The sequence below is a fragment of the Loa loa genome (assembly GCF_000183805.2).
Source record: "Loa loa unplaced genomic scaffold supercont3.40, whole genome shotgun sequence".
Taxonomy (NCBI): domain Eukaryota; kingdom Metazoa; phylum Nematoda; class Chromadorea; order Rhabditida; family Onchocercidae; genus Loa; species Loa loa.
In genome coordinates this window covers 358,489-373,029 of record NW_018108220.1, presented here as the reverse complement: position 1 = coordinate 373,029, position 14,541 = coordinate 358,489, and the positions used below count along the sequence as shown (strand labels likewise).

Here is a 14,541-nt window from a genome sequence, read left to right as displayed (position 1 = left end):
ATCTGCTATCGACTGCCCTAGACTTGTCGAGAGCTCAAGATGCTTCGAGATACCCACCCAGCTCGCTGTTAGTGGATGATTTCAAACTTTCCACCTTTGCTTGTCATTTCTTATTTCACACTGATGAGTTCTGTCGTGGTGGGATCAAATTGATTTGTAAAAAGTTTATAACTCACAGGGAGATATCTTGAAAGTTTTCGATGAATGAACATTACTTGCATTTATGTTCAAAAGTCTTTTAAAACCATGAGATAAGAAACAATTTCTCAATAAATGATTAATAATTGTTTTTGTCAGTACTGTTCCACTTACTAAGGTTATCAATTTTAGCAAGCTTTTTACTGTAAGCAGAAATTCATGACGTCGTATTTCAGGGAAATGAATCATCTTTACCGATGGAAATGTGCAGCAACTGTAAGTTTGTCTTTTTTATCAACTTAAATCGTTTCTTCGTGTTCTTTGGAAGTTGTCCTCAAATTCCTTCAAGTATTTGTTTACTAGTATATATTTGCTGCAGTCACAAAGCTAATAGTTTATTTCTTCTGAATTGCAAAGTCGTTCGTCTTTTTTCATTAATTTAAAACAAAAAATAGCAGTTGAATTGAAATGTTGGTCTAACCTTTGTTCTATTCTGAACTAGTATTCTTTCCATCACTATGTTAGTATCTTAATCATTCATACCCCTTAAATGGTGTTGGCAAACAATTGTTGACTACCAAAATATTCATTCCCTTCTGTATCTTCAGCAGCGGGGCGCTAATTAAGAGGAGCCACTATTAAAACGGTGGGAGTCATACAAGACAGCTATCCTTGATATACTACTTGTGGCATACGATCATGCATAAATTACTAAAAAAGAAAAAAAAAGAAACTGTGGTACCAAACACACAAACCAACCAGGCTTTCCGTGATTCGTACCGTTTGATTTGAATTACCCAGCAGGCTAGATGCCACATCATATGCTTCAAACTCTCCATTGATAACTTCTTCCTTTCTTTAGTTTTTCCTGTTGCATCACCATGAATTGTATGGATTAGATTTAATAGGAGGGCAACATATGAATTTTTTTTTTAATGCTTTATATAACGCTTTTTTAATGCTTTATATTTATATATCTACTTCATTTATTTTTCACACTACGTAACCGTTTACTTTACTTACTTTTGAAATAATTCCATTAATTTTTGATTGCACAAGCCATTTTTTGCAAATTTTCTTAATTTTATTTGCAGTTGATGCATATGAGTTGCGGCGCCTAGCACGACGCTTCAAAAAATTGGATTTGGATGGCTCCGGAAGTTTGAGTGTTGACGAATTTATGTCATTGCCAGAATTGCAACAGAATCCATTGGTCCAAAGAGTTATTGATATATTCGACGAAGATGGTGATGGGGAAGTCGATTTCAGAGGTTTAATGTTTATTTTTTATGTGGAATTATTGAATTCGTATACTTTCAAGGTTTATTTACTTTTCATCGGTTTTTTTTTTTTTTTCGCTTTATAAAACGGGTTCAATAACAGTACGTTATTTTCAGAATTCATTCAGGGAATATCACAATTTAGTGTTAAAGGAGACAAAACAGTGAAGCTCAAATGTAAGTTTTGTTGTATTGCGTAATTTTAATTTCTGTGCTGTATGGAATAACAAGTACCAAAATCCAACAAAATCTCAATGCCTTTTAAGGTACCAATATTTCCGCGTATAATCATTCGAACTCAGCATATATCATGATAGTTTGTGCCTTTAGTTCCTTTGGGAAAGACCGACTGGCGGTCATATTCAAAATTTCCAGTTTGAGCTTTTCTTGGCTGCTGAAAAGGGATTAATAGAAAATAACGGATTCTCGTACTGTACTACAAAAGTTAAAGTTTTAGGAATACGGTTAAAGAGAACCATGTTTTGAGCCATTATACTCCTATAAAAATCAGATTAAAAACATTTTATTCATTGTACAAAAAATGCAAAAACGAAGTTGGTGTTAGGAAATTTTTTACAAATACCTGTAAATGAATGGTCTTACTGAAGCAAGATCGACTAGGATTGCTTTGATTTTTAAATGATAAATTGGAAGGAAGATAGTAATAAAAAGCCTAAAAGATGATTAGAACACTCTTTCAAATTTTCAAACTATTCTCAACATTGATATTTTTGAGCCATATTTATTTGTAGTTGCATTTCGTATATATGATATGGATCGGGATGGATATATCTCGAATGGAGAACTCTTTCAAGTAAGTCTTATTAGCAGTTAATTTAGCAAAGTTTTTCAAAATGTTGATTTTAAAATTTGGCACTTTAAACGCACCACATCCATGTTTGGTGAGTTTGCAATGAATTCTATCTCCTTGCTACTGTCTCCTTGAAACTCCAACTCCACCTCCTTATAATTGCCTTGTTTACCTTTTTTCTTTTTTTTTTATTGTTTTTTTTCCACTGGATTTCCAATGCTATTCAGTGTGTGTGCTGCTGATTGAAATGTGGAGTAGAACTTGGCATATGAAACTTTTCTTTCATATGTTTAGTCATTTTGTTCATTGTTTTCCTTCTGTTAAGAAAAAAGCGAGCTATGGGAAGAAATATCATTCGTAATTCCAAGATCTGATTATTGATCGATGTCAACAGGAAAAAAAAAGCATTATTATAAAGTTTTTATTATTCGCTCAAATAGTGAACCATTTAAAGTTTTAGGTTTTAAAAATGATGGTGGGAAACAATTTAAAAGATAACCAACTGCAGCAAATAGTTGATAAAACAATATTATTTCATGATAAAGATGGCGACGGTAAAATATCATTCGATGAGTTCTGCGATGTAATTTTCAATTTTCTAATTTATATGTTAATTCCTTATAATTTTCGTTTTTAATTCGTTACAGGTGATTGTTTTTAAAAATTTCCTGTCGTTCTATTGATATTTACCGACCATTTTGATTCAATCGATGACATCATTTCACGTCTTGTTTTATTGCATTTTAAAATGGAGTAAACGACTGTCAGTTCAGCTTAGAGCTTTAGTGATTATCTCTTGATGTCGAATGCTTAATGCTTAATGAAATATTACCTTTTTTGTTTATCAAGACGATTAAGGTATCTCAGATCTTCTTTATTGCAGTTTGTGAAGCTATTATAATGCCCTTGGACGGCTAGTGACGTCTTGCCATGTTTTCTGTCCCAGGATTATGAGCCAACCATCCTAGTGCTTGTACGCACCATCTTTTAGGTCCTCTGAATTCTAGAAATGTTCACCATTCATAAACTATCGAATTTGAGGGTGAATAATTGTTAATATGTTTTTAGGTTGTGGAACATACTGAAGTTCACAAGAAAATGGTACTGGAAAATATTTGATTCCTATACTGTCTTCAGTAGCAGCAGTGCTTCTATTTTGTTGTTGTCGAAAAGAAATAGATCTCTCAAATTTGGTAAACTGGACTTTCTTGTTTACTTCTTTTTTCTTGTTTGCCGTAGCCGATTTTATCTGTCGTGATTTATCCGTGAATGAAACGCTATTATGGATGTGCTGGGGAGTAATATGAGAGCAGCGATGGAGATGAAAAAATGGCTCTAGCTATCTTTCACCAGGAAAGGTTAAAGCCAAAGCATTATGAGTAATAGTTCGATATTTTCACATCATCTATGATTTATATGCTTTCATGCAGCATTTCGTGAATTAGGTCTTTTTCGCCTCAGATTTGTTGTTTATGTTGAAATTCTAACTTTTGTCCTTATTGCTATCATCGGTACATTTGTACAACGACTCTTATTTTGACGATACTTGGACTGATATGTAAAAGATTTTGTTCCATTGTAAATTCAGTGCCAATAAGTAAGAAAACGAAACATTTAAATGGAAATGCTTTTTTTAAGAGATCTCTCGAATTGTATAGGTAATGGATTCCGATTCCTAAATTTCATGCCAAAAAAAATATGGCCATGTTGCACAGATTTGATCCAATTTTTCTGCAGTGGAATGCTAAGATATCTTGTAAAAAGTTCCCGGGTTAGTTCAGTTTATTAGTAAGTTTCAGGAAGTTTGGTCCATACTGTTCAATTATTATATTGCAGAAGTTTATTATTTTGTGAAAAATATTTGGACTTCATTCTACGGGCCATCTGATCCTAAAAGGTGCCAAAATGCGATTTTTATTACTTTTCCTTTTTTCTTCATAGTAAATACTTTCATGACATTCACTGACTAACATATTTAATTCGTGATTGTTTAGTAGACCGTAGTAGTCTTTTATTTATTAGAGGATTCTTCTGTCTTGTTTGTGCATTTTGAGGAAACGTTTTTTTAGATTTTCTATTCGGTTATTTGCCACTGTGCATTGTATCATAAACAGTTATGATAGAATTCATCAAGCATTCGACAAAGTGAACCTTTGATTTCCATAAAGCTTGTTGAAAATTATTAAGTCGCAGTAGGTAAATGCTTCTTTTAAAAAATTAATTGTAGTCTAAAGAAAGTTGCTTCTGTACAATGGGAATATGCCTAAAATAATCTTGTCTTATCTTTTTGAAATGTATAAATTGCATAAGTTATATATAGTATAAAACATAAAGTTCAAATCTAATTTAAAATATGCTGGAAACTGAATGAAAGATGAGCGAAGTCAGTAGTACGATCTGCCGTGCATTTCTTTTCGAAATTGTTCCACATGAAGGATACAAAAATACTACTCAATTTAGTAAATGAAATGGTTTGCTTCAAAGAATCCATTATTAGCATATAGGGTGGGGTAAATAGCTTATCAGAATAGGACACTCACGTATGGAGCAGAAAAATAAAAGGATTATCATTTTTAAAGTAGAACAAGTAAATGTTCCCACGCACAGTGTTGAAAAAGAGAGAAGGGGAGTATCCCCTACGAATTGCTACTTGGCTTTCTGTTTTGCGTTGATAAGTGTGATTACGATCTTTTGGTTCTCAGTATGGTTCACTGGTAGAGCATTTCCTTGATGTGAAGGATCGGATTAGTCTGGCTGGAGATGCAGCTTAAAAGTAGGAATATAAAAGTCACAAAGCTATTTTAGTTGGCGGACAATAAAGTTGTAAAGAATTACATTTGATTAGAGAATCGAAAGGAATTGCCACGGAATTTCTCAAGGAATGGAAATTCCGAGTCAAAGTTGGTCTCCTATTTTAGACATTTAAATTTCTTTTAATGGTGCGTTATTGATCATAGATTTGTTTTCCGGCCGGTTAATCGCTATAGTTGCTAATGAAAACGTGTGTTTTACGATTATATGCTGTTTGTCATACAATACAACCAGTTCGGACAAAAGTTCGACACAACAGTGCTAAAAGTCAACAGGCAACTTCCTCAACAACTGTCGTAGAAAAGATCAGTGGGAGAAAGTTCTCAGTATGCGATAGTTTTGTGGAATTTATGGTACAGAAGCATCAGGAGGAGTTGCAACGATTGTCCATGCTTATTAGAGAAGAGACGACTCAACGGCACAACAGTTACCTGCGGGTGATTTCATTAAATTTTGAATTTAATAATTTTTTAACACCTCCAAACACCAATCAATGTTTATTCGCAGGTTGTTAACGAAATACACCTGCCAATCAGCCGTTGTAGAGCTCTGCATATTCTCTATCAAAAACTGACATGTACATCAAATGTACCTGAAATTTAGAATTATGTTATACAAAGAATGTTATTTCTTTGTATGGTTAGTACAATTCAAGTAATTTTTAAAACCTTCGGATTCTTCAGTATTTCCAAGCCTGTAGCTATAATTTTTTGCAGCGCTTTTTGTAATGAATTCATTGTTCTTCTTAGCTTGAATCGCTCTTACTTTTTAGGTGGGCAGGATAAAAGGCGATAAGACATGAACTCTTTTTTTTTTTCAGACTCTTCAGTATCGAAACAATATCGTTGTGGGTTTACGTCGGATCTTAGCACGTAATCACGGCCAGTATCTTGTACCCGTAGGTTCAACTGCTTCAGGACTTGCTAGTGGCGTATCAGATATCGATCTAGTTTATTTGTCAACGACTGATGAAAAACAACGTGAAAGACTACTGCGGTTACTCTCCAAGGAAAATTTTAGGCGGTATGCGTTTCGAAACCGTTTTGAGGTTCAGCTTTTGTCACTGTTTATTGTGAAATGTACTATTACAAGTGCCGTACAATATAATTACGTTCTGCACTTTTTCTATAATAACACTGAATGCTAAGGATCACTTGATATCCTGTTATGTACTAAGTAACTTAAACATATATTTGAATAAGATTTGTCGTCATTTTTGACTTACTGTTGAAAACTTACCCTTTATTTGCAGGACATTTATGACAGAAGTAAAAACCAGAATTGAAGAATCTTCTCTATGTAAGGAGTTCGACTGGTCTCAGACAGATATTATTCACACTGCTCGAGTACCAATTCTTCATTTACAAACGCAGAAACATATGCAAGTTGATATTCAATTCGAAAAATATGCATCAATTAGAAACACCTGCTTTGTTCGATATTGTGCTCAGGTATGAAATTGCAACTTTCATTTCTTGCCTAACTTACACTGCTAAAAAACTACTTGTATTTTTAAGAAACGAAATGGACATGCGAATTTAATAAAAAGGTATGTATCCTTCTTAAAATTCTATTACTTTGCTTCTGATGCATCATGAAATTTTGTATCTTAGTAAAATTTGAATTTAGTATGATGGACGGGTGGCCTTGTTGAATATGTGGGCGCAAAAATGGCTGGAATCGCAACGATTGAAGGACAGCAAGAATGGTTTATTTTCCACCTATCACGTGTTGATGTTGGTTCTACATTTTTTGCAGGTATATCAATGTTATTTTTGTTAACAGAATATAAGATTTTGAACAGGACTGTACTGCCTGTACAGCATATTTTTCTGCGGCTTTCTTTTGTCGAACTTTGTACATGCTTACAGGATCTTTCGGAAGGCTTGCATTTCAAACAGTTAGACTTCTGTTTGGCCCATCTGCTGTTGCATTTTTCATTGTTTATGTCGTTTTAGGGTTGATAGAAAAGATAAATATTAAGTTTAAATGTATTTCCGAAAAACGCTTAACGTGGTTAGTCATTCTTCAACTTTTTTGTTTACAGTGCACTGGTTCTTATGGTATTCAACCGATTCTACCAGTTATATGCAAAAAATTCAAAGGCAACTTGAGGCCTACCTTACCAATCCAACGGGTAGCATTATCTTTATATGGGAGACCTGTATGTTTCTTTTCAAATTCCTTTTCCTTTATTGTCTTGATTTAGTTTTGGATCATAATTTCTTAAATTAAAAGTGGATATCTCCTGGTTAGAATTCTTTACACTACAGTATGAATTTAGAAAGATTTGGATTTCAAAGAAAGACAAGAACCAGATGTGGCAGAATTAATATTGCTGTTTATTAGTCATTATGCAAAACATGATTTCAATCATACCAGTTTTCATCTAAGCAATGCTACTGTTACCGAAAAGAACCAATTCGGGTAAGGTGTTTGTTTCTTTTTCTCAAAGAACTCTCCCGTAGCGTGTTTCTTTCCTTATAATAATGTCGAATACTTCCTTATTGCTCACTTGAAATTCAAATCTTTTGAAGTTTCATCAACGGGTGATTTCGTGAGATGAATTTTGAGATAGTTTCACTTTAGATTTTATTACGAAGTAGTGTGCATGTTTTTTCTTTTTTTCACTTTTTCAATTCCTATGAAGATAAATGAAGGTTCAGTAGAAAAACTACACTAAAATTGGCATAGATAAGTTTATTCGAATAATTTTAATAGATTATAGGTGTTAAAAAATATTCAAATTTTCAAGTGAAGTTTCAAGTTTGTAAAGTATCACTGATTTAAGCGCAAACGATGTAGCTTCTTTTTCGTAGCTGTTCATTCAGAAATTTCAGTTGATAAATTCTCATTTTTATTCATTTTAAGGACTCTGTTTATTTCAGTAATGAATATGAGCAGCATCAAGTTTCGATATTTGATCCATACGCCTCATCCACAGTTTGTCGCGTTAAAGGAGGAGCAGATTTGTTAACAAATGCTTTTCAAACTACTAAAAGAGCTATGCTTGCTGGTCATTGTCTTAATTGGCCGGTATCTATGACATAGATATTTCTCATTTTGTGCAAATGTGTTGCTCAAAAGACTGATGAAAGATGATTGCAAATAGTTGCTGGAATTTTTTTTTCTTTTGCTTCTATATGTGCTGTACTTTTGGAAAATCTAGAGAGAGAGAAAGATTTTCAACATTGAGAAACCTTTTGTTGATTGGTTTTTTTTTTTTTTTGCGGAGAGGAAGTATAATGTTGTCGGAAATATTATTTCTAATACCATTTTTGCTTTAAAAATCACTGTACAGTACATGAGAAATATATCCGGTATATGTCTGCAATTTATTTCTGAAATATGTGTTGGTTTACCGCCCTCGTTAATTCGACAAGTATGTTTCGGAAATAAATTTCTCGTTTCATAATAGTAAAATTCCCAGTTAGTTTATATTAAATTATGGATCTGATTGATCTTTTCAATGAACGAAACATAGCACTTTAATAATGCAATCAAGTTGTCGAATACATTTGGGACGCATTCGTCAGTAAGGCGATTTAATACTAATCAATATTTTTGGGTGACTTCTAAGATTGTTGGATGCTTTAAGATGACAAGAAATTTGTGGAATTTGCCCTCAAAAGAGCTGCTTTAAAGTTGCTTGACGGGAAGAAGCTTCAAATAGGTTGATTTCGTCAATCGCTTTTAGAAAATTGATATGCACGAATGGGATTCGGCTTCCTACGATTTGTATTGAACAGAATTGCATAAGGATTGAATTGCAAGGTTTTTAAGAAAAGTTGATTTTTAAGAGACGCTAAAGCAAACAGGTATTCTCGTCATAGATCTCCCGAAATGAATTCTTCAGATCTAAATTTTTAAGTTAAATCTGTATGTTCAAATGTCGATTAAAGTCCTTTTGATGCTACATCAATTATTGATTTTAAATTCCTCTTGCCTGACGACATCATAGAAGTTGTTAAGCTTTAATGGTATAAAAATGCAAGCAATACATGGAAGCAGAGCTTTTCTGTTCTCACCTTTAGCGAGTTCAAAATTCTATTTAAGAATCATCGATTCGAAAAGATGAGTTGATTAATTTCGAAAATAATAGGAGAGAAATGATTTTTCCTTCTCTCTTCCTTTCCGTCCTTCTTTATGAGAATTAATCTCATTATACCCAATCTTCACTTTTGATCCTTGGCTCTATCCTTTGCAGTGCATCTTTCCCACCCATCGCAAATGTTCCAGATTTAAGGAGATCAAAACAAATTTTGTGGTTAGTACCATTTTCGATAAATCGGAAGGATCACTATCTTATCATCTTATCCAAGATTTTTTGGTCAACAAAAATCTTCAGTATCATACCACAACTTTGAAAAGAGTTGAATGAATCAAAGCTTATTACCATGAACTTTTTAAAATTGACAAACTTCACTGAAGTTTAAACGCATAGATAAAGAATTTCTAATAAGAAAGATATACAAACCAACAAAAAAGAATTTGTCGTGAGAAGAGTGAGAAGACAACAGGAGAGAGACATTTGGGACATCATCCCATTCCTTCTGTAATGAAACATGTAACAGTTATTCCAGCCGTTCTTTTCAAATTGTTTTGTAATTCACAAATTTTTCCCTTCAGTATGTCTCACAGCGGTCTGTCACAAATTCTTTACTGTCAATGGATGATGATTCCTTCATATACGTGAACCGCTCAACGGGAAAGAAATTATCATTTGAAAAACTTTACAAATCAATCAAACTGGCTATCAAAGAAATCTGATCGAAAAACTTTTCGGTCTCATTTCAGGTTCAAATGTGTTCAAGAAGATATTTAAGTGACTTAAAATGAATCTATAAAATATCATGAAATTCTGAGTAGGTTATGATATCTGTCATGCACTGAAATATTTGCATAATAAATTACATAAAATATACAAACTTTATGGGTGATATCTATGTTTAGCTATTGCAAGTTTTAATTAATTCAAGGCTATTAAGTACAACATTTAATATTTTTGTATTCATAAAACATATCCGCTTTATAATTTAATTTTTCTTCAATCCATAAACTGCTGACAAAATGCACGCTTGCAGTTACAGCAAGTTTAATGTGCATTTTTGGCATTGTTCAACATGATAGTTTAGTTCAGTATAGTTTAGCTAGAGAGACTGAAGGATGAGGCTATTGTAGTGATCTCTGTGTGGAAGTGATAGTAGTTTCATTTATTTCTATCGGGAGTAACTACCATTCATTCATTTCACATCACTGTACAAGAGAAAAAAAAATGAGTAGAAATAAAGATAAAAGATATGGACATATGTCTTCCGATGATTCTCATCCCAAATAATTATCATCAGTCTATTGTCTTATCATGCCGAAAAGATCGATGATATGTAGGATGAGGAGATAGATATGGGTCGGAGAAAAGGGTTTTCAGAGGGGAGGAGTAGACATTCCGATCCACGAAGGCCTATTTAAACGGTTTAAGTCGTATGCATGTGCATGATGACACAGCATATGTAATCGGTTGGATTCATACGTATACATTTCTTTTATTTCGAATAGAAAAGAATCGTTTATTATTTCAAGGTACCAGTCAGTTTATTCATTCCAAAACTACACCTAACACTGGCGGCTAATCAGTTCCTCAACTCTCGGTCTTTTAATTAGTGATCCGTTGCCATACCTATCTTTCCAGTCCTTCACAATCCGGAACATTGCAGTTTTATTTACTGAAATCGTTCAGCGGCAGTATCCAGAACTTTGTTCATCTTAATTCCAGCGGTGACAATGGAGTCGGATGGCCGTATAAAAGCCTATAAATTTGTTGCATATTCTGCTGTATCATTTTCCATTGTCGCAGTATTATCTGTCGTCATATCGTTACCGATGGTTTATAATTATGTGGCACATGTAAGACGACAAATGCATCATGAAATTAATTATTGCAAGGTAATTTCGTGTAACACTTGGAAATAAATTAAAAGGATTTCGAGAAGTCAAATAAAATAGAATAATGGTTCAAAGTCATTAGCTACAATTTCTTTAACAAAATCAATAGTTCTTGAGATTTCTCGGGAATTGTGCTTCATAAAAAATAAAAAAAAAGTATGGTAGATTCATAAATGTGGATTCATAGTATTCATAAAAAAAAACATTTTCAATTTTTTGGATAGACATTTTCAAATGTTTTGTATATTTTTTCTTATTTTCTCTTTTCTGATGTTTTTTTTCCGAAAAGTGCAGTTTCCGGAACATCGCAAAACACTTCCAGAATAGGTACTGTAATGTTATTAATAATATTTTCTGAAATTTCGGCATCTTTCCATGTATTCTAAATTTGATACTCTGTGGATACGTTTTGCACAAGTAGTAAATTAATCAATTGCTTGAACTCATATCATTTTAATCTTTTTTGTCAATTAGTTATGTATTGCTAATACTTCGAGTATCTTTGAGGAAAGGTCATTGTAAGGTAAAACATTCACTGATAACATTCAAGTCAAATGGCTAGCCACAGGCATTTTGTACCTTTTTGGTCTACTTGAAGCTCCAAAAAACTTATCTGGAACAATTCGAAATCTTTACATGTATAAATCCAATAATTAGCATCATTAACATTATAACCTATCATTAATCATAAAATCCAGTTATCAGGAACTTGTCAATCAGGACAATTTAAGGTGATACAAGAATTCTCATTTCTTTTCTGCACCACAGCACATACTGAATCAGGTCATCGAATTTTCTGATCGTAGCCGCTGTGGATAATGAAATTTGGGTCAAAAATCGGCATTTGTTCTTGGGCAAAAGCAGAGCAAAGATGAAAAAAGGATGGATGTTGTCAACGATGTTGACAACATTCGAATGATTAAGCAGTTTACAATTATGATTGATAAGCCTCAAATCAAACTTCATTACTTCAACATGTAAACGTTTAGTCACTTCTCGTAAATACATATTTCTGAATTTTTGTTGCAGCCACACATTTTCTTTCAATTTCCTCCCTCGTTGAAAGAACCAAAATATGACTTCAGATGAAGAAAGATATTTACCAGGTAATTACTGAAGTTTCCTGTGACTTCTAATAAGTCCTAGGTTTCATTCGTGGCAGATATTTAAGTCTTTAATCATTTCCTTACGTAGAGGTCAAAATCAAACTCTTCTGTTTCCCAGTAATTTAATGATTTCTCTTATTCTCTTATTGGAAAAACAAACAACTTAATCGTAAATATTTCTCGATTTATCAATTCAGCTGAAATCTGAAATATCCGTCCACTGTAATAACCCGATCTGGTAACATAACACTGGTGAAAGACAGATACTTATCGTGTAAATTTTAATTAAGTCAAGACGAAGAAGCAGGATTTTTTAGCTGATATCTTTAAACATGGATCAGTTGCTTTCTTCTCTGTCACTCCTTGTTTCAATCCGAAATTCCGAATTAGTATGAGTCTAGAAAGCCATCACTGTTGTGGGATGGGGAGAGGCAGAGAAAATTAAAACAAAAAAATTAAAACATGCAGGATGGTCAAAATTTCAGATAGAATTCATTAACGAATTTGTAAAGTCCTCATTAGGCTGTTTAATTGCCAATTAATGACTATTCATTCACTTCAATTAATTAGTCACAAATTATAGTACCGAACAATTGCTAAACCTCATGAACTATTATAAATTTTTCGAAGTTGTCGATCAGAAAAAACAATGAATACTTGACTGGAAATCACGTATCAAGTAACATGTATTAAGATCAAAATTCTGTGCGCATTCCACTTCAAAGATTCCAACAACTTTTTGAAGTAAAATGACTCTTCAGTTATCCTTGACTTGTTCACATATTAATCGATAGGAAAGCCAGGAGATAGGTCAAATTGCAATGCTAGTATCGAACAACTGGGCGATGTTCCATATTAGCTTGCTAAATGCTTCTATCTCACTTTTGAACATCGTTGCGATTACAGTGCTTCTTAAAAAGAGAAATTGTAAAGAAAAAGTTAGCAAAAATCTTCATTTGCTTCACCTCTCTGATTGGTGCACGTCTATATAATTAATCCACCTGCACTTTCTGCACTCCATCTGCTACCTGATTGACCTTTCGAACGCTTAATTAAGCTGCTGATAAATGATCTTCTATTGAAGGGTCACAACTGAGTGAGGCGTTGCTCGATAAAATAATGGCATAAGCAGTGAGTATCGTTTCGTTCCTTTCCCATCAGTTCTTTGAACAAACGATGATTTTTCATTGAAACGTTATCAAGTTATTATTATATGATTGTTAATATAACTGTTAATATTAAACTTAGCTTTTATTTCTAGCTTAGATCACAAATGAATGAGACACTACATTTGAAAGAATCGAATTATCGAAATTTCAGGGTTCAGCGAATGATATATACACTGAAGTGAATTACATGAAGAAAGCACCTGAAGCTTCCAGATCTAATAACAGAACAGCACGTCAATCAGGTTATGCTGAGGTGAACCCCGTAGCAAATGTACACTGCGAAGGTTGTTGCATTCCGGGGCCACCAGGCCCACCGGGTCCTGCAGGCAAGCCAGGAAAATCTGGAAGACCAGGCGTACCTGGAAATCCTGGAATGCCAGGCAAACCACCAACTGCTCCCTGCGAACCTATGACACCCCCTCCGTGTAAACCATGTCCCCAAGGTGCCGTTTTTTAAACTTGCAAATAAAGTATTGTGACACAGTTAGCTTATTAAACTGCTCAAACCATCCAGAATTTCTAGGAATTCTAGGACTAGTATCTTGAACTTCTGATGGATTTGAGAGTCTTTGTTATGCCTTAGCTGCACTCCTAGCTACATTCATTTCTGTTTTATCTTTGGGCAGTTCAATTGAAAATTGCAATTTCTATAGAGAGTATATCATTCTCTCCCTAATGCTCGTTTTTCTAGGACCACCTGGACCGCCAGGGCCACCAGGAGCACCGGGAGATCCTGGAGATGCTGGGACACCCGGCCGGCCAGGTATGGATGCAAGTCCAGGAAGTCCCGGCCCACGGGGTCCTCCAGGACCACAAGGTGAACAAGGACCACCAGGGCCGCCTGGTGAGCCTGGCATTCCAGCACAGAGTGAACCACTTACACCAGGGGAGCCAGGTGAACCCGGTGATCCTGGACCACCCGGTCCGCCAGGACCACCTGGAGCACCAGGTGCAGATGGAGCCCCTGGTCCAGCAGGACCAAAAGGATCTCCAGGCCCAGATGGACCACCAGGTGTTGATGGGCAACCTGGACCTCCCGGACCAGCTGGACCTCCAGGAACACCAGGAGAAAAAGGCATTTGTCCTAAATATTGCGCTATTGATGGTGGTGTTTTCTTTGAAGATGGTACCAGGAGATGATTGGGAGAAATGGTGATACATTACTACTTTTTCTCCATATATTTGTTCGTAATTCACATCAAAATTTGATTATGTTTTAGTAAATTCCTTTCCACCTGCAGGAACTCCTGAAATTTAAAAGTGTAGGACCAGGTTCCAGACAA

At 34.4% G+C, this 14,541-nt stretch overlaps 5 protein-coding genes across 5 annotated transcripts; all 5 read left to right on the top strand.

The window, feature by feature from the left end:
- Positions 1–373: 373 nt before the first annotated feature.
- LOAG_03379 (calcineurin subunit B type 2) lies at positions 374–3,839 on the top strand (the record flags this gene model as incomplete). The annotated part of the gene is made up of 6 exons (XM_003138916.2): positions 374–414; positions 1,233–1,409; positions 1,536–1,595; positions 2,171–2,232; positions 2,690–2,812; positions 3,298–3,839. Coding segments are annotated over 6 exons (514 nt in total), but the record flags the coding sequence as incomplete, so codon positions are not given.
- Positions 3,559–4,496, top strand: LOAG_03378 (hypothetical protein; the record flags this gene model as incomplete). The annotated part of the gene is made up of 4 exons (XM_003138915.1): positions 3,559–3,587; positions 3,868–4,000; positions 4,029–4,126; positions 4,457–4,496. The coding sequence occupies 4 exons, from the start codon at positions 3,559–3,561 to the stop codon at positions 4,494–4,496; spliced, it is 300 nt and encodes a 99-aa protein (XP_003138963.1).
- Positions 4,497–5,192: 696 nt separating this feature from the next.
- On the top strand, positions 5,193–8,218 carry LOAG_03377 (hypothetical protein). The gene is made up of 7 exons (XM_020446302.1): positions 5,193–5,477; positions 5,861–6,063; positions 6,293–6,491; positions 6,670–6,798; positions 7,088–7,177; positions 7,325–7,467; positions 7,929–8,218. Exons 1-7 carry the CDS (start codon positions 5,223–5,225, stop codon positions 8,089–8,091), a joined length of 1,182 nt encoding a protein of 393 aa, XP_020303337.1. The 5' UTR covers positions 5,193–5,222; the 3' UTR covers positions 8,092–8,218.
- A 2,603-nt stretch (positions 8,219–10,821) lies between these two features.
- LOAG_03376 (cuticle collagen 1) lies at positions 10,822–11,718 on the top strand (the record flags this gene model as incomplete). Its single annotated transcript, XM_003138913.1, has 2 exons — positions 10,822–10,983; positions 11,689–11,718. 2 exons carry the CDS (start codon positions 10,822–10,824, stop codon positions 11,716–11,718), a joined length of 192 nt encoding a protein of 63 aa, XP_003138961.1.
- A 1,584-nt stretch (positions 11,719–13,302) lies between these two features.
- LOAG_03375 (hypothetical protein) lies at positions 13,303–14,398 on the top strand (the record flags this gene model as incomplete). Its single annotated transcript, XM_003138912.1, has 3 exons — positions 13,303–13,308; positions 13,410–13,701; positions 13,950–14,398. 3 exons carry the CDS (start codon positions 13,303–13,305, stop codon positions 14,396–14,398), a joined length of 747 nt encoding a protein of 248 aa, XP_003138960.1.
- Between the last annotated feature and the right edge of the window lie 143 nt (positions 14,399–14,541).